This window comes from Nerophis lumbriciformis, linkage group LG28 (assembly GCF_033978685.3).
Source record: "Nerophis lumbriciformis linkage group LG28, RoL_Nlum_v2.1, whole genome shotgun sequence".
Taxonomy (NCBI): domain Eukaryota; kingdom Metazoa; phylum Chordata; class Actinopteri; order Syngnathiformes; family Syngnathidae; genus Nerophis; species Nerophis lumbriciformis.
The window spans coordinates 16,779,752-16,807,305 of NC_084575.2; the positions used below are offsets into that span (position 1 = coordinate 16,779,752).

Below are 27,554 nucleotides of genomic sequence, written 5' to 3' on the forward strand. Positions count from 1 at the left end.
CTCCTCGCTTAGCCCCGCCCCCTGCATGTAAACCACCATTGTGAGTCCACAGCAGACATTCACGTCGCGGAACGTCGCGGACCCCGAAAGGAAGACACGTCGCCTCGCGCCACCCAGAGGCAGCCGAGCCGAGCGTCCAGGTCCGATGCCACCGCCCTGACGCTCGTTCCCGCTTCGCGTTTGTGTCGTGGACGGTGAGGAGGGCTGGCTCTCGGCGGTCGTCGTGTTTTTTCCTACCAAGTTTGGAGCGGAGCTTCGACAAGAGGACCATTTACTGCGGTCAGTGTCTAGTGTGTGCGCGCGTGTGCGCGTCCTGCTGCATGGAGCGAGCACTCATGTACGCGCACGTTTCTCTTTGGCGGGAATATTCCGTTTTTTCCCCCCTCCTCATTCTGGTGTCGCTGAATCTGTGCACGTGTCCGTCGTGATTGTGTGCGCGTGCTCGCGTCGCCTCTTCGTGCTCGCCAACTGAACAGGTGCATGTGGAGACGTGGGGGGGGGGGGGGGGGGGGGGTCTTCATCTCTCGGGTTTATTTTTGGCACCTGTGTGGGGGGGAAGGACGCTAACTTAGTGTGTGTGACCTCATTCCCGGTGCACGCGCGTGCCCGTGCAAGTTGGTCAGCGCCCGTGCGCGGAAATCGTGCACGGTTTTTGCCTGTCCCCCACGTGAACGCACGCGCACGGCGTGAGGATGTTTACATTTGTCAACACAGCTGAGCACACTGAGTGTGGACAGGCACGTAACACCAGAAGTGTGACCGCACACGTCTTTCCTAGCATTCTAGTGTAAAAATAAGTGAAGCTATGTGCGGCTGAGTCTCTTCACCTCAATTCAAGTTGTCTTAGTGGAACTGAGACACATCCTCTTCTATGGTTACCATTAGAGATGTCCGATAATGGCTTTTTTTGCCGATATTCTGATATTGTCCAACTCTTAATTACCGATACCGATATATACAGTCGTGGAATCAACACATTATTGTGCCTAATTTTGTTGTGATGCCCCGCTGGATGCATTAAACTATGTAACTTTACCATGAATTGATTAATTCAGTGACAAGTTGAAAAACTTATTCGGGTGTTACCATTTAGTGGTCAATTGTACGGAATATGTACTGTACTGTGCAATCTACTAATACAAGTTTCAATCAATCAATCAAAAACAAGGTTTTCCAAAATAAGAGAACAACTTCAACTCCAGTTATGGAAAAAAGTGCCAACATGGCACTGCCATATTTATTATTGAAGTCACAAAGTGCATAATTTTTTTTAACATGCCTCCAAAACAGCAGCTTGGAATTTGGGACATGCTCTCCCTGAAATAATCCTGATACCCACTACAACTATGGGAAATACTATACTTTGACTTTCACAAAGTGCATTATTTAAAAAATGTTTTTAAACAGGCCTCAAAACAACAGCTACAAAAACAATGAAGGCACAGAATCAGCTTTATTGTCATTACGCAGGGTAAAGAGATTGAGGCCATTCCATACAGTGCAATGTGTAAATATAAAAAAATATAGAAGTGCAAAGAAATGTGTGGCCCACAAATGTGACCCTGTACACTGTACACTGTATACAGTGGGTGAAATGAATATATACATGAATATCTACATGAAAATAACAGGGTGGTTGGTGGAATGGGTTATTGCACCGAAGAGAAGGCAGTTATGAGGGACAAGGGGGCAGTCCGTTCAGGGTGGTTATGGCCCTGGGGAAGAAGCTGTTCTTTAGCCTGTTTGTCGATGGGGGGGGGGCAGCAGGGGTGTATATTGTAGCGTCCTGGAAGAGTTAGTGCTGCAAGGGGTTCTGGGTATTTGTTCTGTTGTGTTACGGTGCGGATATTCTCCCGAAATGTGTTTGTCATTCTTGTTTGGTGTGGGTTCACAGTGTGGCGCATATTTGTAACAGTGTTAAAGTTGTTTATACGGCCACCCTCAGTGTGACCTGTATGGCTGTTGACCATTGCATTCACTTGTGTGTGTGAAAAGCCGTAGATATTATGTGATCGGGCCGGCACGCAAAGGCAGTGCCTTTAAGGCACGCCCCCAATATTGTTGTCTGGGTGGAAATTCGGGAGAATGGTTGCCCCGGGAGATTTTCGGGAGGGGCACTGAAATTCGGGAGTCTCCCGGGAAAATCTGGAGGGTTGGCAAGTATGACTGGGAGACGCAACTGCTCTGTACTTCTCCCTACGTCCGTGTACCACTCCGTACAGCGGCGTTTAAAAAAGTCATAAATTTTACTTTTTGAAACAGATACCGATAATTTCCGATATTACATTTTAAAGCATTTATCGGCCCATAATATCGGCAGTCCGATATTATCGGACATCTCTACTAAAAGCCTTACAGTAATTTGGAAGATTCTTCTGTTTTCCCAATAGAGGACGTGTTTGGACCGCTGCTTCCAAATGTCCCTGAAGGAGGTCATACTGTGGGCCACACAAGGCTAAACTACAAGGGGAGTGTGTGACTATGTCTACACTGCAGGCCAAAGTGGCCCAAATCTGATTTTTTTCAAAATTTGATTTTTTTTCCCCAGCTGACTATTTACACAGCAAGGAAAATGCAATCTTTATCAGACTCCAGTACAAAAGCGCAAAGGTCCCATTGTTGCCCAATGTGGCCTCAATGTCACTTGCATGCGCAGTTTGATAAAGTAAGAACAAAGGAAGCTGACCTGATTCCGTAAATGAAGAAGAGAGTCTGTACTACAAATACTTTGCAAAATAAAAGTCGCCACTCCTTAAAAATCTGTTTTACTTGAAGAAATATGAGTAATATAATATATTAATGGATATACAGTTCAGGCCAAAAGTTTGGACACACCTTCTCATTCAATGCGTTTTCTTTATTTTCATGACTATTTACATTGTAGATTGTCACTGAAGGCATCAAAACTATGAATGAACACATGTGGAGTTATGTACTTAACAAAAAATGGTACAAAAACTGAAAACATGTTTTATATTGTAGTTTCTTCAAAATAGCCACCCTTTGCTCTGATACCTTTTTCACACACTGTTGGCATTCTCTCAATGAGCTTCAAGAGGTAGTCACCTGAAATGGTTTTCACTTCACAGGTGTGCTTGGAGCTCATCGAGAGAATGCCAAGAGTGTGCAAAGCAGTAATCGGAGCAAAGGATGGCTATTTTTGAAGAAACTAGAATATAAAACATGTTTTCAGTTATTTCACCTTTTTTTGTTAAGTACGTACATACGGTAACTCCACATGTGTTCATTCATAGTTTTGATGCCTTCAGTGACAATCTACAATGTAAATAGTCATGAAAATAAAGAAAACACATTGAATGAGGAGATCGTGTGTCCAAGCTTTTGGCCTGTACTGTATATAGTGTAACTATTTTTATGGCTGTAAAGTAGAGGAAACACAGACATCAACGTGGATTTACGTTATCTTTATTTTTCAACTCACTTATGCAATGTACGTATCATGTAAGCAAATACACCACAGCGTACACATCAACTGTGGTCCTTCAACAATCGCTATTTCTTGGCCTATTGTTTGCGCACTATTGACGAGTGTTGCGCCAAAAATTTGGCTGCCGACAATAGACTTTGATCACCGAAACCGGATGTTGTGATGACATATCCACTTCTGCTGGCGGGCTGTCTTTTCCGCCGCATATGAATGACGTAGCTCGCCCAAAGACAAAGCTACTCAGTGGCCTAGTGGTTAGAGTGTCCGCCCTGAGATCGGTAGGTTGTGAGTTCAAACCCCGGCCGAGTCATACCAAAGACTATAAAAATGGGACCCATTACCTCCCTGCTTGGCACTCAGCATCAAGGGTTGGAATTGGGGGTTAAATCACCAAAATGATTCCCGGGCGCGGCCACCGCTGCTGCCCACTGCTCCCCTCACCTCCCAGGGGGTGATCAAGGGTGATGGGTCAAATGCAGAGAATAATCTCGCCACACCTAGTGTGTGTGTGACAATCATTGGTACTTTAACTTTTTAACTTTAAAGTAAACGTCGCAATCGGTTCGCATTTTGGTTTAGACTGAAGTCTCATTTGGAAAGATCAGATTCCCATTGGAATAGGAGTACCTCCTGATGGAGCCTGATTCTGATTTGAAGTACTTTGAATTGTTTAGACTGTAGGGGTGTGGGGAAAAAATGGATTTGAATTCGAATCGCGATTCTCACGTTGTGCGATTCAGAATCGATTCTCATTCGATATATATATATATATATATTTTTTTTAATTAATCAATCCAACAAAACAATACACAGCAATACCATAACAATGCAATCCAATTCCAAAACCAAACCCGACCCAGCAACACTCAGAACTGCAATAAACAGAGCAATTGAGAGGAGACACAAACACGACACATAACAAACCAAAAGTAGTGAAACAAAAATGAATATTATCAACAACAGTATCAATATTAGTTACAATTTCAACATAGCAGTGATTAAAAATCCCTCATTGACATTATCATTAGACATTTATAAAATAAAAATAAAAATGAACAATAGTGTCACAGTGGCTTACACTTGCATCGTATCTCATAATCTTGACAACACACTGTGTCCAATATTTTCACAAAGATAAAATAAGTCAGTGTTTCCCACAGGACAGGCATCTATTTGTGGTGGTGTGGTCGGGGGGGGGGGGGGACCAAGAAGAACGCGGAGTTGGAATATAATTACAACATTTTATGTACATATTTATATACAGATTTGAACCATTAGTGATTCACTGAAATATATTTATTAATTGTGGTTCTTACAAAAAATATATCTTATAAAATATAAAAGCTAAAATGTCTCTTAAAGCTCTGCCCCTTTAATTAGTGAATATTAAATAATTTAACTTTAGCCTACTACTACAACCATATTATTTACCAGCAACATGAAGTGAAACAGAGGCAGAGGTGTCCTGCCACAGTCAGTCAACCTCCTCCTACTCCTCCTCCTGCTGCTGCTGAACAGGTCGCACCTGTGGTCCGGACTGTAGGCCTACCTCCTCTCCAAGTCGAGCCCTTTTCGGCCGTTGAACATATTTTTCTATACTCATCTGTGTGAAGGAGTGAACATCCAACATTAGAATTTATTACTAACAAGCAGAACCGCTCTATGTACAGTGCCGTCTAACCTTAAGCGGCAGCAGCTCAACACACGCAGGGTTCAACGTTAAGGTTTTTTCTACTTGCCCGACTTCTCAAATCTACTTGCCCCAATATTTTTACTTGTCCTGCCTAGGTTTTTTTCTGGCTGTGTAGTGCTCATGACTTATATCTTACTAAAATCCTTCCCGTTGACTATTTACAACACTACACAGTATTTATTATTATTATTATCTATAATTACATTTAAATGGCATTGCATACATGTAAAATTAAATGCTATTTCACATTATTTGACCAGTAGCAGTTACACTCATCTGAACAGGTCAGCCACCTGTTTAAAGCCCGATCACAGTTGAAATCTTGAAATGAAGGGCCTTTAATGGCCAAAACATTAACCTGGACAACATTTTAACAGCTTGTTGGCTCAGATTTTATTCTTTTCATTGCATTCACATGCTGCAGTGGACAGTGGACAATTTAGCTTCAGTCCATGTGTGTTTATTGACAACATGGTTATAACCTGGACACGTTAGATCGTCGGTATTGTACCACGTGACTGTTACTACGTGCGTCTGCCCCGGGCCACGAGTCAAACAGCGGCGGTGTTAATGAAGCAGCGTCAGGCTGCTCACCGTCAGTGAAACGCTCGGTGAAATCACAGATTAACGTTAAATATATGACGAGCCGCGAGCGATGCAGCTATAACCTATCTACTAGTGATGGGTTGATGAGACGTCATGAAGCGTTTCGACACATTGCAAAACTGTATTGATACTGTGTCACTAAATACTGACATCTGCTGGACATTAAAAATCCCTACAGGCAACCTATGGACCGACTCAACTGACACTGATTTTATGACCTAGTACAGTGGTTCTCAAATGGGGGTACGCGAACCCCTGGGGGTACTTGAAGGTATGCCAAGGGGTACGTGAGATTTTTTTTAAATATTCTAAAAATAGCAACAATTCAAAAATCCTTTATAAATATATTTATTGAATAATACTTCAACAAAATATGAATGTAAGTTCATAAACTCAGTGAAGCACAAGCTCAGGTTTGTCACTAAAATGTCTGTTAAAAAGAACTGTGAAAAGAAATGTAACAATGCAATATTTAGTGTTGACAGCTAGATTTTTTGTGGACATGTTCCATAAATATTGATGTTAAAGATTTTATTTTTTTGTGAAGAAATGTTTAGAATTAAGTTAATGAATCCAGATGGATCTCTATTACAATCCCCAAAGAGGGCACTTTAAGTTGATGATTACTTCTATGTGTAGAAATCTTTATTTATAATTGAATCACTTGTTTATTTTTCAACAAGTTTTTAGTTATTTTTATATCTTTTTTTCCAAATAGTTCAAGAAAGACCACTACAAATGAGCAATATTTTGCACTGTTATACAATTTAATAAATCAGAAACTGATGACATAGTGCTGTATTTTACTTCTTTATCTTTTTTTTTCCAACCAAAAATGCTTTGCTCTGATTAGGGGGTACTTGAATTAAAAAAAAAATCACAGGGGGTACATTGCTGAAAAAAGGTTGAGAACCACTGACCTAGTATATACAATAATATAAACCAAGTCATTGTATTTCATTTAGGATTATTTCATAACTTCATTTAAATAAAAATATATTTTTTGTCTTTTTTAGATACAGTCAATAAATAATGTGAACATGTATCATAACATGGAAATCTAAGAGAACGTGTTGTGAATGAGGATGCTTGTGGACCTGGAAATTATTATTTATTTATTTATTTTTACTAAAAAAAAACCAACTTAATTTTAGACGCTTTCTCTTCTTAGTTATTATTTCTCCGGCTGTAGAAAAGAGCCGCTCACAGGGCACAGAGGAGGCGTCAGTGCGACACAGTTCGCGTATTGGTCACGTGACCAAAACAGCTCATGATCGGTCACGTGACTTTCAAAAAGCGGTACGCGCACCGACACAGGGTTTCGCTCTATGAGCTCGACGCATGCATCGGTGTTGCCGGACCCATCACTACTATCTACCTATAACACCTGTAAAAATGAAGCAATGCTACCACGCTAGCAAGCGTTAGCTAGCCGGCTATGAGCCACCAAGCTGCTAACTGTCGCCAAAAGTTTTTTTCCCCATGGCATCCTGGATCAAGGCTTTCAGCAGCTTTTGGACGTTTGAGGTAGAAACGTAGGAAGCGCCATCATTATGAAAAGTAGCCGGCGAGTATTTTGATTCCGTCCGTCCCTCTTCTTCTTCTTCTTCTTCTTCTTCTTCTGGCCCACCAGGTGAATTAAGCGCTATTGGCGGAGTTACAATGCATAGTAGGCTACCGCCACCTACTGCACCGGAGGTGTAACTACAAGCAACATTCACAGACAGTCCCATTGCTTTTATGAGCGGTCGAGCGAGTCAAAAGCCGAAAAATCCATTTGTGGCGGAAGTAATTCTTTCGTGGCGGGCCGCCACAAATAAATGAATGTGTGGTAAACACTGTAAGTCATATTTTTGGTTCATTTAATAGTTAAAACAAATTTACATTATTGCAATCAGTTGATAAAACATTGTCTTTTACAATTATAAAAGCTTTTTACAAAAATCTACTACTCTGCTTGCATGTCAGCAGACTGGGGTAGATCCTGCTGAAATCCTATGTATTGAATGAATAGAGAATCCTTTTGAATCGGGAAAAAAATCGTTTTTGAATCGAGAATCGTGTTGAATTGGAAAAAAAAATCGATTTCGAATCGAATCGTGACCCCAAGAATCGATATTGAATCGAATCGTGGGACACCCAAAGATGCACAGCCCTGTTAGACTGGCAAAAAGTATCTGATCTGTGTCACTTGAGGGCAAAAAATCAGATTTGTTGTGCAGCCTTTGAGACCGATTAGTAAAAACACACACACGACCATTGAACATTGTAGCATCATCCGCCAACATGGCCGCTAGAAAGAGGCCAACCTGGCTGCATCACCGCCTCTTGTGATCCACTGAGCTTAGAACACTTCCTGCGTTCTCAGGCCATGTGGAGTACCGGTAGCTCTTCCTTTATCTTTTGGGATCGTCGTTCCATGCCAGTTTTTACTGTCCGAGAGGCTTTACATATCACGCCCCTTCATAGAATGCCAACAGTTGTGTGACCCGGTGTCACATGCACGCCACCTGGTGGTCCACCAGCTGACAGCTGAAATGGCGCCACGGAGTCAGGACACACTTTACGTCTCAGGCCCACCCCACTGTTGGACGCCTATTCTTTGTATTTGAGATGCAACATAGATGTGTCAGCGTTATGTGACACACCCTTGTATTTGTGTTAGAGATGCAAGGTCCGCGAATGAGTAGAGTCTTCTGTACAGCTCTTTTAAGTGAACAATGACAGCCAGTTGAACTAAACCCTGTCTACATTACGCCGGATGACTCATTAAACAAATAATTATTTAGCCTAAGCCCCGTTTCAACCACACTAAATCATTGTTTAAGGTTCCCCTCCTTGGATAATTTTTTACACGGGTAAGTAGGGATGATGCTCGAACCCGGTTTTCCCGGTTGTTTGATAAGAAAAGAACCGAGTCCTCGGACTTGAATCCCTTTTTGAGAACCGGTACCCGTTATCGAGACCACTATAGTAAAGAAAAGAGTTGGTTCTTTATTCGAATCCCTGGGAACGAATCACATCCCGACAAGAAATGCCCCGTGTGACATCACAAGAAATGACGTCAAGTAGCTCAGTCATTTGTCACGGTGGGGTGCAGCGTGCTGCGGTTTGTTCCCGGGACGCAAAACTGATGGCTCCGGACGAAAGCGTGCAGGTAGGAGATGATTTATTTCTCATAAATCATACACATTACAACAGACAGGAACGAAACAAAAGGAAAGCGTGCCGTTCGCACAAGAAGCTAAAGCAAAAACTTACTTAGCACAGGAATACTAGAAGCTAGGTAACTTTAGCACAAGAATCATGAGCTCGAAAACCAGAATGCCAACGTAACTGTTGCAAATGCAAACAATGAAGCCACGACGAGTGACCGGAAAAGGCAGGCTTAAATAGAGTCTCTGATGAGCAACAGGTGCGCTTACAAGGCAGGTGAAAATCATAAGTAACCATGGTGACTAAAACAAACCCCCGAAGTGCACAAAACAACTAAGGAAGTCCAAAACTAACAGAACATAACTAAACAAAACATGATCTGACCACATCATAATACATCACAGTTTCATATAATTTCACTTTACAGGAGTAGGAAGAAGTAAAGCTTATTTAATCCTACCCCTTTCCCACTTCATAGCGTTTACAAATATATACATCATTTACTGACCTTTTTATAATAAAATATCTGTGAATTAGTATATACAACAGTTTTGTAATATGTAATTAATTAATTCAGTCATTATTAATATACTGAGATGAAGAATATCTTATTTTCAATAAGGTTGAAAGTATTTATCATAATTCTTCTTCTTTGTACTTTGTAAGCACTATTCATTTGAACAACCTCTCAAACTGGATCATATCAGTACAATGTTTAACTTCTTTACTTAATCCATTCCATCATTTAATTCCACATCATTTTAGCTGTTTGCAATTTTAGCAAATCATCGAACTTTAATATTTGTGACTCAATAAATAAAGTGTTTATATGTTCTCTAAATCCAACATTATGTATCAGTCTAATTGATCTTTTTTGTAACACGGTTAACGAATGTAGCGCACATTTGTAGTTATTTCCCCACATTTCTGCAAAATAACTCAGATATGGTAATACTATAGTAGCGAGCAGGAGAGAATGTGAAGTGATTTGTTAAACCAAATATTGTGTTTTTTTTCCATATACAACAACCTATCTGGACTCGATAAGAGAATCGATAAGGAATCGGGTCGATAAGAGGATCCGATAATAGGCTCGAACTTGATAATTTCTTATCAAACGTCATCCCTACGGGTAAGTGCGCCGTCTATTTCTTGAATCTCTGGCTCTTAGCTTTGTATGGACTCATTGATCGTTTACAAACTGAGTTCGGAGAGGAAGTGACGCCAGTAAGACCACGCCCCACACAGGAAGTGACGTCAGAAAGAACGCGCCACAGCCAGCTTCATAATAAAGCGGTTTCGTAACTCGGCGCTAACCACTATATGGAGGCGAGTCATCCAGACATTCAGGTGTAAACACCAGGTAGGGTAGTGTAATTATGCATTCACATTCTTTTGAAAGGAATGGCTCCTCATGATCTGAATCGCTTCAAAGAGCCTTAAACCCCATCTCTAGTCTGTGTGTAAGAGGGAGCCAGGGTGACTCAGTGGCACCTCCTCAGGGCTCATGTGGCAATACAGCTGACACGCTTACGGATTCTATTACATTATCTCCGAAAGGGACAAGCGGTAGAAAATGGATGGATGGATTTTGCATCCGTGTGTGTGTGTGTACAACAGCAATGGTGGGAAGTACATTAACTTGTCTTTATTAGCAATTGCGTTGCGGCGAGCTTGGTTGCCCGGCAGTAGAGGAATGTTCCAGAATGTTGATTGTCCAGAAGTGTTGAGATGTTTCCAGCTGCTAAATGCTGAATGTTAACACATCCTCCATTGTGGAATGTTGACAAGAGTTGTCCTCCAGTGGAACATCCAGTGGGGTGTCAAGCACGCAGCACGTTGAGGCCTGTCGAGGTATTCTGCTGAGAATGTTTCCGCGGTAACCATGGCAACCACCCCCATGTTACAAAGTGGACCGATGCTTCAAAAGCTGAGACGTGTGTGGATGCGTGTACACACCTGGCGTCTGAGTGGATGGTCAAATTTAGATAACAGTTCACACATTACTGTGCGTGTGTTTGTGTGTGTGTGTTGACAGGAGACACAGTCAGGGCAGGAAGTGACAGACGTGCACATGTTAAAAGTAACAGTCAAACATCAGCAGCACACACACACACACACACCTTTGGCGAGCCTGAACGAGTGTGGCATTCCCTTTTAGGTAGTCATGTGACCACTGGCGACGACCCCCCCTGCCTCCCCATCTGTTTTCTACGGCCCCACCCACACGTGCATTCCACTCATGTCTTGCTGCAATGGCAGCCATGATGGATAGCGTGAGATCCATCCATGGAAAAATAATGTTGATGGTGGGCGGAGCAAACATGTGTGATGTCACCTCTGACCGTCATCATACCTGCCAACTACTCCGGTTTTCCCGTAATTAGTACGGTTTTCATCAACCTATTTCGGGTTACGGTTGCAGTGATAAAAAATATGTTTTTTCATTAATTAAAAAAAAATATTTAAAAAAAAGTTTTATTCACGAAATCGCGTAACAACAATGACAATCGACACTGCTTCCCGTAACTTCCTATCGAGCCATTCCGAATGCCATGCGCGAGGCTATTTATAGCACCGCTGCCAAGCACGAGGCCATTGTTTACAAACGAGCGAACGATCATGGAATCAGCCGGAGAAAAATCGCAAACGAGTCTTAAACCGAAAAGAAAACTGCAGTCATTCCGTGAAGAATATTCAAAAGCCTATCCGGGAATAATTATCCGTTCCAAAAAGGGTGAAAACTACGCGAATTGCACCTTGTGCAGACAAGATTTTTCGATCGGACACGGAGGAATTAGCGATGTAAAAGACCACGTTGGGACAAAAAAACACAAGTCTAATGCCGTTGCTAGCGATACAAGTGGAAAACATTCAACGTTTTTCGGATTTTAGCCAAAAAAAGGTAATGACACCAATGTTATCTATTGGAATTGTTTAGTACTGTTATACTGTTAAAAGTGTTTATACTATTTATGCTTTCAAGTCCAAGTTGAAGAAATCTTGTTAAATGTTGACAGCATAACTACCAAAATACAGAAGTATGTCCTTAATATTTTTGCAGTGCTATTTCTGTTGAAAAGTTAAAATGATTACATTAGAGATGTGATGTGCCACTTTTCAAGTGTCTGATGGCTTAAATTAATTTTCATTAATTTTTCATATTTTGAATTCTTTTGAAAGGCTTACAAAAAAACTACATTTGAATTGTAATTCCATACTATTGACAGGACTATTAATTTTAATGAAGTTAGCTTACCATGTTTACAGTATGATAATTGTGATAGAAATGTGAACTTTAGGCACAGAATATTTTTTACAATTGAACAAGGCAGTAGATTATACAAGCTTGGACAGAAAGTTAATAATGACACCAATTTTTTTTTAATGGAATTGTTTAGTACTGTTTTACCATTTGTTTACTGTAAAAAGTGTTTATACTGTTTATACTTTCAATTAACAAATTGAAGTCTTGTGAAAGGTTGACAGGATAACTGGCATTAACTGTCAAAATAATTTCAAACTATTGAAGTTAGCTTACAGAATAAACATGTCAATCAACCCATATGATTTTTGCTGTAATATTTTTGTTTTGAAAAGTCACTGTGACTGATAGAAAAGTGATGGTTTTAGCAACATTTTAACCTGTCTGAATGCTAATAATCATTTTGCGTCGGGGGGCGAAGCCTGAACCCCCCACCAGGACTTTGTCCTGGACCTACCGGGGCCTGCGGCCCCTGGACCCTGGCTACTAGGTTTTTCTGATTCCAAAAGTTGGCAGGTATGCGTCATTCACATACAAACAAGTGCACAAACACTAGGTTGTTGTCAAAACAACAGCTTACTGATTCCAAACAATGCTACATGATGCTAAGCTAACTTCCTGTTGTCTTCTCCATTGACCCCATTAAGATTTGACTTCAACCAATCGTGTGTGTGTGTGTGTTTGACTGGCAGCTGTTATTTTGTATCACACAGTCACGCAAATTGTCGTCAGCTGTCTGTTTTTCACGCACACACACACACAAGCATGTGTCCAGCTGTCTATGTGTGTCTTTGCTGGTGGTCTCGTCCACCACGGTGGTCGTCTCTCGTTACTTTGGTCAACATCATGAACATTTGAAGGGGGGCGTTTCTTCCCAAAAGATAAGGAACTAGTTTAAAAAAAATAATAAATGGCATCCAGAGCACAGCAGGGGGCTTTCAAAAGTCCATCCGCTTCCGAAAAACAAATCTTAGTGGTGTTTTGGCAATGGCAGGAGGTCCTCTCCTGACTGTGATTTTAACGCACGGACCGAAAGGAGGAAGGACTTTGTCCTTCTTACTGTCCACTTCCAGCTGTCAAGGAGTGGCCGGAATTTTCGTCCATCCGTTGCCTTGGTTGCCATCATGGTTTCGGGTTCCTCTTCATTTTTCCATTGTGCGTCTTCTCCTAATAGATGTCACACATGAACTTCCTGTATCTGAGAACACAGGAAGTGACTTTTTCATCTTCCTGCTTCCTAACTACACTGAACAAAAATATAAACGCAACACTTTGGTTTTTGTTCCCATTTTTCATGAGTTGACTTTAAAGCTCTGATACTTTTTACTATACACCGTATTTTTCGGACTATAAGTCGCTCCGGAGTATACGTCGCACCGACCAAAAATGCACAATAAAGAAGGAAAAAAAAAATATATACGTCGCACTGGAGTATAAGTTGCATTTTTGGGGGAAATTTATTTGATAAAATCTAACACCAAGAATAGACATTTGAAAGGCAATTTAAAATAAATAAAGAATAGTGAACAACAGGCTGAATAAGTGTACGTTATATGACGCATAAATAACCAACTGAGAATGTGCCTGGTATGTTAACGCAACACATCATGGCAAGAGTCATTCAAATAACTATAACATATAGAACATGCTATACGTTTACCAAACAATCTGTCACTACCGATCGCTAAATCCCATGAAATCTTCCTCCCCGGTGTCGCCTCTGGTATGCGCCGTTTCCTTTCTTTCTGCTGCTCGATCGCAGTTTTCTGCTGCATATTTCACTACGTCCGGCATGTAATCTGCAGTATATGATTTCCTTTTCGGTGCCATTTTAGTTCAGCCCTTCTCAGTTTTTGTAAGTTACCGCCAATGTTGAAATAATCAATTTTAATAGCTACTGATGTAGCAGCAGTTAGCATCCCATGACGCACAATGCACTTCTGCCATGACCCGCCCCCGTTGAATTCTTATTGGTTGACGTGTGTGACGATTGCTGACGTGTGTGTGACGATTGTGGATATTTGCTTAGTCTCTTACGCGAATGAGCTAAATAATATTATTTGATATTTTACGGTAATGTGTTAATAATTTCACACATAAGTCGCTCCGGAGTATATGTCGCACCCCCAGCCAAACTATGAAAAAAAACTGCGACGTATAATCTGAAAAATACGGTACACAAAAGACCAATTTCTCTCAAATATTGTTCACAAATCTGGTAAAGATGTGTTAGTGAGCACGTCTTCTTTGCCAAGATAATACATCCCACCTCACAGGTGTGGCATATCAAGATGCTGATTAAACAGCATGATTATTGCACAGGTGTGCCTTAGGCTGCCCACAATAAAAGGCCAATCTGAAATATGCAGTTTTATTACACTGTACAATGCCACAAATGTGGCAGGTTTTGAGGGAGTGTGCAGTTGGCATGTTGACTGCAGGAATGTCCACCAGAGCTGTTGCCCGTGAATTCAATGTTCATTTCTCTACTATAAGCCGTCTCCAAAGGTGTTTCAGTGAATTTGGCAGTACGATTACAGACCACGTGTAACCACACCAAGCCAGGACCTCCACATCCAGCAGATGCATCTCCATGATCGTCTGAGACCAGCCACCCGGACAACTGCTGCAACAATTGGTTTGCATAACCAAATAATTTATGCACAAACTGTGAGAAACCGTCTCAGGGAAGCTCATCTGCATGCTCGTCGTCCTCATCGGGGTCTCAACCTGACTGCAGTTTCTCGTCGTAACCGACTTGAGTGGGCAAATACTCACATTGGAGAGGTGTTCTCTTCACGGTTTAATCACGGTTTTCACTGTTCAAAGCAGATTGCAGACCGCGTGTCTGGCATCGTGGGGAGGAGCGGTTTGCTGATGTCAATGTGAATCGAGTGGCCCATGGTGGGGGTGGGGTTACAGTACGGGCAGGCGTATGTTATGGACAACGAACACAAGTGCATTTTATTGATGGGATTTTGAATGCATAGAAACACCATGACGAGATCCTGAGGCCCATTATTGTGCCATTCACCCAAGACCATCACCTCATGTTGCAGCATGACAATGCACAGCTTCATGTTGCAAGGATCTGTACACAATTCCTGGAAGCTGGAAACATCCCAGTTTGTGCATGGCCAGCATACTCACCGGACATGCCACCCATTGAGCATGTTTGGGATGATGTGGATCGGCGTATACGACAGAGTGTTCCAGTTCCTGCCAATATCCAGCAACTTCGCACAGCCATTGAAGAGGAGTGGACCAACATTCCACAGGCCACAATCAACAACCTGATCAACTTTATGCGAAGGAGATGTGTTGCACTGCGTGAGGCAAATGGTGGTCACACTAGATACTGATTTCAGGTCCAGGTCTAGTCGAGCTGACCAATATAAGTCTATGAGCACAAACTGATGAAGCCTATACTCGGATGAGCAGCAAAACGTCTTCCAAGACAAACCAAGCAGTCCAGTTGCGATCGATTGAACGCCCTTAGATGACCATGACTTCGATGAATGAGAACCTTCATAGACACAAGATACTGACTGCTTTTCTTTTCTACTGCACATTTCAGAGTGGCCTTTTATCGTGGGCAGCCTAAGGCACACCTGTGCAATAATCATGCTGTTTAATCCGCATCTTAATATGCCACACCTGTGAGGTGGGATGTATTATCTTGGCAAAGAGGAGATGCTCACTACCATAGATTTAGGCAGACTTGTGAACAATATTTGAGAGAAATAGGTATTTTGTGTATATAGTAAAATGTTTAGATCTTTGAGTTCAACTCATGAAAAATGGGAGCAAAAACAAAAGTGTTGCCTTTATATTTTTGTTCAGTATAGAACAGTCCCAAACACATCCAGTTAGTTGTTAAGTGAGACCATCGTCATTTGTAAAACGTCACTTCTTGTCCATCCTCATGCACATTTCACTGGCCTGTCAGTCATGTGACTCCTCCCCAGCAGCCCGCCTGTGTCGTCATGGCGTACCGGCGCCTAGGAAGGTCCTTGAAGCCATTGAACAAGCCAGCAGCCTTGAAAATGGAATAAAAAAAAAAAAAGCAAAGTAGACGAGAGCTCAGAGAAGAGGCTGGGGGGCGTATTTCCGTCGGCAACGCCGCCATCAAACAGTTTAGCTCCTGCAGCCATCTTGAACTCTTTTTAATCTTTAACTGCTCAACATGGTGCCACCAAGTGCTCAAACGCACCAATGTTGGGCTATAGTTATTCTACCTAACTTTCTATTTGCTAGCACGCATCCACTAACAACCTTGAAATGTTTTATTAACGAGCACATTCACTTTACATGTTTATAAGCATGTCTAACTTTACATGTTTATTAGCATGTTGACTAGCATGTCTAACTTTACATGTTTATGAGCATGTTACTAGCATGTCTAACTTTACATGATTATGAACATGTCTAACTGTATGTTTATTAGCATGTTGGCTAACAGGTCTAAATGTACTTGTTTACAAGCATGTCTAACTGTGCATGTTTATTAGCATGTTGACTGGCAGGTTTAACTTTACATGTTTATGAGCATATTAACTAGCAGGTCTAATTTAACATATTCATTAGCATGTCTCCTAGTATGTCTACCTTAACATGTTTATTAGCATGTTATGTAACATGTCTAACTATTTTTATTAGCATGTCTAACTTTACATGTTATTAGCATGTTCAGTAGCATGTCTAACTTTGTTTATTAACTCGGCTAACTTGACATGTTAATTAGCATGTTGAGTTGGATGTCTAACTTTGTTTATTAGCATGGCTAACTTAACATGATATGTTAACCAGCATGCTTAACTTTACATGTTTGTTTGCATTTCTGACTATGTGTTTATCGGCATGATGACAAGCGTGACGAACTTTACACACGTTTATTAGCTTGTTGACTCACATGGCTAACTTTACATGTTTGTTAGCATGTCGTCTAATTTAACATGTTTAACATGTCAGTGCAATACTTCTTCATAACATGGTCACTACTGCCTAGTTTCTCATGTTATATTCTTATTTTACTGTTATATTTTTATTCTCATTGTTCCTTTTTATTTTTATTCTTATTGTAATATGTTTCTATTTTGTTTCCATTTATACCCTCATTATTGACTTTTTACTTTTTAAATTCTATCTCAATTCTGTACACTGCTGCTGGAATTGTAATTTTCCTGAAGGAATCAATAAAGTACTATCTATCTATCTATCTATGTTTATCAGCATGTTGACTAGTATGTCTAACTTTACATGTTTATTAGCAGGTTGACCTAGCAGGCTTACTTTGCATGTTTATTCACATGTTACCTAACTTGTTTAACTTTGCATGTTTATTAGCATGTTGACTAGCATGCTTAACTTTACATGTTTGTTAGCATTTTTAACCTAGTGGTTAGAGTGTCCGCCCTAAGATCGGTAGTTTGTGAGTTCAAACCCCGGCCGAGTCATACCAAAGACTATAAAAATGGGACCCATTACCTCCCTGCTTGGCACTCAGCATCAAGCGTTGGAATTGGGGGTTAAATCACCAAAAAATGATTCCCGGGCGCGGCACCGCTGCTGCCCACTGCTCCCCTCACCTCCCAGGGGGTGGAACAAGGGGATGGGTCAAATGCAGAGGACAAATTTCACCACACCTAGTGTGTGTGTGACAATCATTGGTACTTTAACTTTAACTTGTCTGCATGTTGACTAGCATGTCTAACTTTACATGTTTATTAACATATTCAGCAGCATGACTAACTTTACACATGGTTTTAGCATGTTTACTACCATGGTTAGCTTTACATGTTTATTAGCACGTCGACTAGCGTGATGAGTGGTTTAGTTATACTATTATATTTAAGTATTATTTAAAAGTCCTGCCACTACAACAACCTGTGGTGCTTCAGAGCATCGGCGGGTGTTGTTGAAGATTCTAAGAAGAGTTTGTCTGGGAGCTTAGTGGAAGTGAGGCTAAAAGGTGGAACAGCATGGAAAGTTCAGAGCTCTGACTCTAAACAAAGTATTAGGCACGTTGAGCGCGGGGGCGTAGCAACAAAGGAGCTTTTAGCCGCAGGACGTGTTTTTGTTGTTGCCGGGAATTCCTGCGGTGATTCGTTGTCTCTGCCGGGCATCTGCTTGGAGGAAGAAAGCAGCAGCAGGGGTCTCTGTAGAGACTTTCTACCTTGTCCCTACCCATTGGTGTTGAGACGCAGGGGGCGGGGCCTCCCCATGAAAGAGTGGCATGAATAACAAGACACACTCACACTGACACAAAAGGGGTGCACGCATTCATCCGTGGAGCTTTGAGTGCTCGCTCTTTGTTTGCTAATCCACGCTTCATCCGGCCCCGCCCCCTCTCCACTCTCTCCTCTTTCACTTCCTGATCATTCAAAGAAAGTCCGATAATTGTAAAAGTAATCAGATTACTCCACAGCTCCTCAGCCGTCAGATCTGTGTGCGTGCGCGCGTATGCATTTTGACTATCGCCTTCTCACCACCCGTTTTTCTACGTGCAGGAGTCAGCGGCGTGCTCCTCCCTGTGAGGAGGACCAAAGAAGAGGAGGTGGCGGAGCATCTCTCTTGGTGCCAATCAAGTGGGGGAGGAGCCAAAAGAAACAGTGGGCGGGGTTTTATTAGGGGTGAATGCCCCGCCCCCTTTAGCCCATCGTCTTTGAGAATGTTCCAGAATCTCCGCGTGGGCGGCGTCAGAATGAGCGTGTTCCTGCTGGCTGTGCTCCTGGTGGGCGTGCGAGGAGAACACGGTGGAGGTGAGCTGGAGGCCTCCATGCACTCGTCGCTCCTCCTCCACTTCCAGGAAGACACCGCAGATGCCAACGTGGCCGCCGTGAAGCCGAACTTCCCAGACTCCTCAGCGGTGGTGGGCCGGCTCTTCCAGATGAAGGTGCCTACCAAGATGGAGGACACGTACGTGGGCGACGTGATGCAGGTGAGTCGCTAAGATAGTTGAATGTCATTTATTTACCGTATTTTTCGGACTATAAATTGCAGTTTTTTTCATAGTCTGGCCGGGGGTGCGACTTATACTCAGGAGCGACTTATGTGTGAAATTATTAACACATTAACGTAAAATATCAAATAATAATATTTATCTCATTCACGTAAGAGACTAGACGTATAAGATTTCATGGGATTTAGCGATTAGGAGTGACAGATTGTTTGGTAAACGTATAACATGTTCTATATGTTATAGTTATTTGAATGACTCTTACCATAATATGTTACGTTAACATACCAGGCGCGTTCTCAGTTGGTTATTTATGCGTCATATAACGTACACTTATTCAGCCTGTTGTTCACTATTCTTTATTTATTTTAAATTGCCTTTCAAATGTCCATTCTTGGTGTTGGGTTTTATCAAATAAATTTCCCCCAAAAATGCGACTTATACTCCAGTGCGACTTATATGTTTTTTTCCTTCTTTATTATGCATTTTTCGGCCGGTGCGACTTATACTCCGGAGCGACTTATACTCCGAAAAATACGGCACTCAACTCTTTACCACTAAACTTTACTCCTACAGTAACTTTTACCCTGTAGCAACTTTACACCAAAAGTAACTTTAACCCTGTAGCAACTTTACACCAAAAGTAACTTTAACCCTGTAGCAACTTTACACCAAAAGTAACTGTCCTCCTAATGTAACTGTACCCCAATAGTAACTAATCCAAATGTCATTTTTTTTCCTGGGGTAATTTTACCCTTTAAGAAACTAAGCCTAAAGTAACTGTCCTTCTAAAGTAACTTTAATCCTAAAGTAAGGTTACTAAAGTAACTTTTTAACCCTGGAGTAACCGCAAAAGTAATTAATCTGAAAGTAACTGTCCTCCTAATGTAAATCTACCTCAAAAGTACCTAGTCTAAATGTAATTGTACTCTTAGGTAACTTTACACCTGAAGTTACTACACCTAAAATAATTTTACCCCTAAAATAACTGTCCTCCTGCAATTTTTTTGTGTCATTGTCCCCCCCTTGGGACCCACCCAAATTGAAATACGACTGAGAACCTGATATGTAATTATTTGTTGTTGTTTTTATCTATGTAAACCACTCTGACTTGATGGCATCAGCATCTACATAGAAGACTTGTGTTTTCTCACGCCCTCCCTGACACCTTATCATGCCCGCCCCTCTATATAAGAAGTATCGGTTAAATGATGATAAAACTTTAAAGGATATCTGTATTTCATATATGCCAGCATGTTTAGCACAACCATTAAGGGGCGCCACACATTCATGTGGAAAAATAAAGCCGCCCCGCCACCACCAGAACACACTTTTCATCATGATAAAGCCGTGTAACGTTATCTTCACACAATAACTTATTTGGAACAAACAATACTCATCCATCTTCATGGCAGCTGCGTTCTTTAGGCCAGTGTTTGTCAACCACTGTGCCGTGGCCCACTAGTGTGCAAATCAATAATTATAATCTGCAAATAATGTGCCGTTGCTTAGCGTCTGTGCCGTGTAGAGCTCTGCAGGGTAACCATGTAATACTCTTTCATATCAGTAGTTGGCAGCAGGTAGTTAATTGCTTTGTCGAAATGTGTCGGATGAGACAAGGATGGTTTGTTGTGATCCAAATATGCAGACCACAGCGTGAAGGTAAAAAGGTATGTACGGTAATGCTTAAACCAAAAATGAACAAAAGGAAAAGGCAATGAAGCATAGGGAAGGCTACGCAAAACGACAGTAAAACTGAACTGGCTACAAAGTAAACCGAAACAAAATGCTGGACGACAGCAAAAACTTGCAGCGTGTGGGACCAGAGACGGCGTACAATGTCCACACAAAGAAGGATAGCAACAACTTAAATAGCCTTGCTTGCTAACACAAAGCAGGTGCGGGGAATAGCGCTCAAAGGAAGGCATGAAACTGCTACAGGAAAACAGCAACAAAACAGGAAGGCAAGAACTAAAGCACTACACACAGGAAAATACCAACAAACTCAAAATAAGGCACGACGACCTGGTGGAGTTTCATTTTTTAACGTTTTCTGCTGGTGGTGTGCCTCCGTATTTTTTAATGAAAAAAATGTGCCTTGCCTCAAAAAAGGTTTAAAAACACTGCTTTAGGCATACAAATATACCTGATATAACTTTTTAACAATAAGTACAGGATCAAAGTCTGTGTACTACATGTCCTCAGTAAACTGAAGGATTATGTACAGTCAGTGTGTATTTGTGATCATATTTCTTGTTTGAGCCTGTTGGTCGACTCGAACAGTGCTGCCACCTAGCTGGACGCTTTTGTATCGTTCAAGAACGAAAAAGAACGCTCCCCCGACACCTCATCGGGCGCCTGCCCCACTATTTGAGAAGCGCTTTCCTAAGGTAACTTTACACTTAAAGTAACTGTTCCTAGTAGGTAACCTTACCTGGAACTAATAGTGACAACGTTGTCACATACACAGAAACAAGAATGCGCGTGTCCAGCAAGGAGCGCTGTGATTGGCCGGTGGATCACAATGGCGTCTCGTATGTAAATCTAATCTTGTTGCTAGGCAACAAGGGGACACATAACAGCATGAGGAGCAGAGCGGTCGCTTGCGGTGATGGCGTTTGGCGGTCGGAGCGACTCACCACTGACCACGAGTCTGCTAGTTGTCAGTGCACGTGGTGGCGTATACACGTGCGCGGGACTGTAAAAAGCTTCAAACATATGAATGTAAGCTAATTACATAGCAACATGCTCGCCCGCCACTGTGATTCATGTCTTTTAGTGTGTGTGTACGTGCGTGTGTGTACGTGTACAGTCTCACGTGCATGTTGTGGCCTGTGAGCGGTGTTTCGCTTGATTGACAGTTGATTGTCCTTCATGACAGCAAGATGATGTCATCTGCTGCTCCCTGTCTCATGGAAATATTCATCACACACGCGCACGTTGACACTCGCGCACGCGCGCGCCATAAGCATGTTTAACAACCCCCCCCCCCCCCCCGCCCACGGTCTCAAATTTTCCACTGGAGACGCTCGACTCGGCCAGGAATCCCCCCACCCACCACACATGCCTTACCCCTCTTTTCTATTTTCATCTCTTCCTTCCATACTTTCATTCCCTTATTTCCTTCACATGTCCCTTTTCTCCCTTCTGTTTGTGTGTGTGTGTATCTGATGAGGAGTTGTGGGCGTGGCCATGTGAAGCATTTGTGTAATGGCGTGTAAAGCACCTCTCATTTGTCTGTTGCCCTGTCATTGGCATTGGTGAGCGTTACAGAGGACATAGTTTGCTACAAGAGGGCATTACTAGCCCTCCTGTCTTTGCCTTGGAACACGATTAAAGACGGCGTTGTGTGTCCTCCCTCAGCTTGTCTCCACGGTGATGCGTCTCACTTTGTGAAGTGACGTGAATTATATTTATATAGCGCTTTTTCTCTAGTGACTCAAAGCGCTTTACATAGTGAAACCCAATATCTAAGTTACATTTAAACCAGTGTGGGTGGCACTGGGAGCAGGCGGGTAAAGTGTCTTGCCCAAGGACACAACGACAGTGACTAGGATGGCGGAAGAGGGGATCGAACCTGGAACACTGAAGTTGCTGGCACTGCCACTCTACCAACCGAGTTATACCGCCCCAACCAAGTCGCCGCTTTGTAATTGCTCGACTTATTTAGGTCAAATCTTTCCTTTTATTTCTGAGCAAGCCAATGTGCGTAACGTCACTCACATAAAGTTGTGATGCCAGTGAATGTGACCTCAGCATCTTCTCACGTTTCAGATTTCCGAGTCGGGGAAGGACGTTCTGCCCACCTGGCTGCACTGGGACGCCGCCCGCAGAACGCTGCAGGGTCTACCGCTGGACGAGGACAAAGGCGTCCATTACATCTCAGTGACCCTGTCCAACCACTCCGAGTCGTCGGCATCGTCTTCATCGGAGGTGTTCTCCATCGAGGTGCACCCTGAAGATAATTCGGAGGCTGACTCGCCTCAGATTACGTCCAACCAAGTCGCCACTGAACGCGACCTGTTCACGTGCGGCGATGAGGAACCGACCACGGTGTTGACAGTCATCCTAGATGCCGATTTGACCAAAATGAGCTCCCGCCAGAGGGTGGCGCTCTTGGACAACATGCAGAGCTTTTCGGGCATGGAGCTGCCCTTCATGAAGATTCTTCCTGTGGTCAATAATCGTCTCTTTGACATGTCTGCTTTCATGGCAGGACCCGGGAACGCCAAAAAGGTGAGTCATGCCGTCCTGTGTGACACATTCTACCATTAGTGGCACTGAGAGGTGTACGTAACAAAGTTATTTGTCCTACCAGGTGGTGGAGAACGGTGCCTTGCTCTCTTGGAAGCTCGGTTGTTCACTCGACCAGAGCACCGTCCCAAACATTGACAGCGTCCAGGGGCCAGCAAAGGCGGGCACCATGTCGGCTGAGTTGGGCTACCCCGTGGTGGGCTGGCACATCGCTAACAAGAAGCCCCACATTCCCAAGCGTGTGCGGCGCCAGTTCAACAACACCCCTACGCCGGTCCTGGCCGTGCTTCCTCCTACCAGCGTTGTCGAACCTCCAGTGAGGATTGTTCCAACGATGTCTTCCCCTGCCATTGCTGCTCCCACCGAAAGCTCTGCACCGCCTGTTCGAGGGCCTGTACCGCTACCAGGCAAGCCGACCATTCGAGTCCGCGACCCGATTAGCCACACGCCCACTTTGGGGCCTCCTCAACCTACCAGGGTGATGGAGACCACCAGCACCATCCCCATCGAACCAACTATGACCAGGCCCACCTTCGTGGAAGCTACCGCCACACCGCCTACACCCACCCGAAAACCTACCAAGAAGCCCAAAAGACCCAAAACCACCCCCATGCCCAAAGAACCAAAGACAACCACTGCAAAGCCATCCAGACGCACCACGCCGTCTCCTGGCGTCCTTCCAGATCCCTTCAATGAAAAACCAGTGTTACGCAATCCCATCGACCAGGTCAATGCTTTAGTGGGTACGTACTTCGAGGTCAAGATCCCCTCGGACACCTTCTTCGACAAAGAAGACGGAACCACCGACAAACTGCGTCTGAGTCTGAGAAAGAACCTAAACGAAGTGGTCGGTGAAGGTTCCTGGATCCAGTTCAACACTACCAGCCAGCTTCTCTACGGCCTTCCCGATGTGCAGAACGCTGGAAAGCATGAATACTTCATGCAGGCCACTGACAAAGGTGGACTGAATGTTATCGACGCTATTGAGGTCCGCGTCGACCGCTGGCCCGCTAACGACAAAACTCCTGTCGTGTTCACGGCCCGACTGGAAGGAGAGCCGCGCTCCGTTACACACGACATCCACAAGAAAATCCTGCTGGTCAGGAAGCTGGCGTACGCTTTGGGAGACCGCAACAGCAGCATGGTGAGCCTGAAGAACATCAGCAAAGGTTCCATCCAGGTGGAGTGGACCAACAGCAGCCTGCCGCAGCATCCTTGTCCCAAGGAGCAGATCATGACCATGAGCAGGATGCTTGCCGACGCCGACGGAAGGCCGTCACAAACCTTCCAGAATTCCATGGAGCCGGAATTTCGACCTCTGGGCGTCAAGGTGAAGGGGCGGGCCAGCTGCAGGACTTACTCCTTCATTCCCCCGGGAGAGACGGAAATCCCGGAACATGTGGCAGTCACACCGGCACTGGGAACCGGGAGGCAGAGTACAGATGACGTCTACCTCCACACGGTCATTCCCGCCGTGGTGGTGGCGGCCATCCTGTTGATCGCGGGAATCATGGCCATGATCTGTTACAGGAAGAAGCGGAAGGGGAAGCTGACCCTGGAGGATCAGGCAACTTTCATCAAGAAAGGCGTTCCCATCATCTTCGCCGACGAGCTGGACGACTCCAAACCGCCGGCCTCTTCCAGCGCGCCCCTGATCCTCCAGGAAGAGAAGCCTCCTTTGCCACCTCCCGAGTACCCCAACGTGGCCGCGCCAGAGACGGCGCCCCTAAACCGGGAAGTGCTGGGAGAGTACACGCCACTCCGGGACGAGGACCCCAATGCGCCTCCTTACCAGCCGCCGCCGCCCTTCACCACGCCCATGGAGGGTAAAGGCTCCCGACCGAAGAACATGACTCCCTACAGATCTCCTCCGCCCTACGTGCCCCCTTAAGACCTGCTTTGCCACGTCCCTTGCTGCTCACGCCGCTTCCTGGTCTTCTTCACCGTCTGGACTTCTTTGCGGCCGGACGTACAAGGTGCTAATGGTCAACACCGCTACGGGGTTTGCCTTTTTAGGGCGTAGGGGGTAGGGGGCGGGGTTGGGCAGGTTGGACAGACTTCAGTTTTAGTGGTCGCCGAGGGGCTAAAGATGCACGTGACCTTTGACCACAACACATGGTTGCAATTGCCAAGCGAGAAACGTGCGCTTTGGTCGTGGCGACTTTTGATTTTTTTGGGTGGGGCAGTGGTGTTTTATTTTTCTGCATTATCAAGAGTTTTCTTTTTTATCAGGAAGGAGTCGTTTTCCTAACACTTTACATTTTTCAATAACACAAAAGGTGTGTGTGTGTGTGTGTTTGTAAGCGTGATCAAAGTTGACAACACGCAGGTTGTCATGGCGATGCAGTGGGACTGCTTCCAGAGTACATATATAAAGATGGGGGAGGTGGGCGGGGTCTAAATAAACCTGCAGGTTTTTGTTTTTTTTGTTCTGTTTGTGAGAAGCAATAAATTAAATCCAGTGTGCGGGAATAAATGAGCGAATGATTGATTAAGGTGCTCCTATCATGTCAGCAGACACAAGGCAAAAAAAAAAAAAAAATCGCTGCAGGTTAAGATTATTTTTCTACGTAAAGAGGATGAGGTCACCAATGTCACACGGAAAGAATCTTCTAGAACTTTTTTAATCCACTTTTGATACTTGCCCCAGTGACCATGACTGAACAAGTAATACTTCTAAACTAGACGCTATGTTCATTAGTTTAATTTGTGTGCCTTTGCATTTATCTTTGCTCATACTTGATGTACTTTTATTTTGACATGACTGACGTTTGATTGGCCGACGCTAACGAGCTTCTTTTGCTTCTCCATAATAAAATCCAACTGGTACGACTTTTATCATCTTCATCTCATCTTTGCTCACCGTCCTCTTTGGTGTTTTCAGTTGCTTCTCATACATATTGATGGTTCACTGCTCTTCTGAAGATGCTGCACTCACACTTAATAATAAATCCGTGTGGACGTTGACATCATTATTCATGTTTAAGAATAGCACATCAATATGGATCCCTGGATGGTCGCTGTCCTTTTTCCTTGCAGCCCCTATAGTCATAGGGTTGCAACAACTAATCGATTAAATCGATTATAAAAATAGTTGGCGATTAATTTAGTCATCGATTCGTTGGATCTATGCTATGCGCATGCGCAGAGTCTACTTTTTTTTATTTTTTTTTTATAAACTGCAACATTTACAAACAGCTGAGAAACAATAATCAAAATACGTATGGTGCCAGTATGCTGTTTTTTTCAATGAAATACTGGAAAGGATAGAAATGTACTTTGTCTCTTTTATCCGATTATTAATCGAAGTAATAATCGACAGATTAATCGATTATCAAATTAGTTGTTAGTTGCAGCCCTACACTTGACGCAGTTATGAGTAGACTTTGGTCCAAACTGAATCAAAGCGTCCTCAGGAGGTTGTTTGGGCCCTGTGGGAACGCCCGTTAACAGCAGCGAGTCAAACAGGAAGTACTTTTAATTAAGCCCTCGCCCAATGCCGGGGGTGCCGCCAACACGTCCATTGCGTTTATAATCACAGACTAATTGGCGAGGAAGGTTAAACACGACAACTCTAACCTTGACGTCTTCAAGGCCAGTATGATGAAATGGGGTTGGGTTGGGGGGGGGGGGGGGGGGGGGGAATTAGGGGACATATCACATGACTTTTCGGCTTCATGGTGTTTATCTTGAAGGGGAACATTATCACCAGACCTATGTAAGTGTCAATATATACCTTGATGTTGCAGAAAAAAGACCATATATTTTTTTTAACCGATTTCCGAACTCTAAATGGGTGAATTTTGGCGAATTAAACGCCTTTCTAATATTCGCTCTCGGAGCGATGACGTCACGTTGTGACGTCACATCGGGAAGCAATCCGCCATTTTCTCAAACACCGAGTCAAATAAGCTCTGTTATTTTCCGTTTTTTCGACTGTTTTCCGTACCTTGGAGACATCATGCCTCATCGGTGTGTGGTCGGAGGGTGTAACAACACGAACAGGGACGGATTCAAGTTGCACCAGTGGCCCAAAGATGCGAAAGTGGCAAGAAATTGGACGTTTGTTCCGCACACTTTACCGACGAAAGCTATGCTACGACAGAGATGGCAAGAATGTGTGGATATCCTGCGACACTCAAAGCAGATGCATTTCCAACGATAAAGTCAAAGA

At 43.4% G+C, this 27,554-nt stretch overlaps 1 protein-coding gene across 1 annotated transcript; it reads left to right on the plus strand.

Annotated features, from left to right (window-relative positions):
* On the plus strand, positions 1-26,218 carry dag1 (dystroglycan 1). Its single transcript, XM_061923764.2, has 4 exons — positions 1-279; positions 18,678-19,108; positions 22,901-23,362; positions 23,445-26,218. The coding sequence occupies exons 2-4, from the start codon at positions 18,839-18,841 to the stop codon at positions 25,269-25,271; spliced, it is 2,559 nt and encodes an 852-aa protein (XP_061779748.2). The 5' UTR covers positions 1-279; positions 18,678-18,838; the 3' UTR covers positions 25,272-26,218.
* Positions 26,219-27,554: the final 1,336 nt, after the last annotated feature.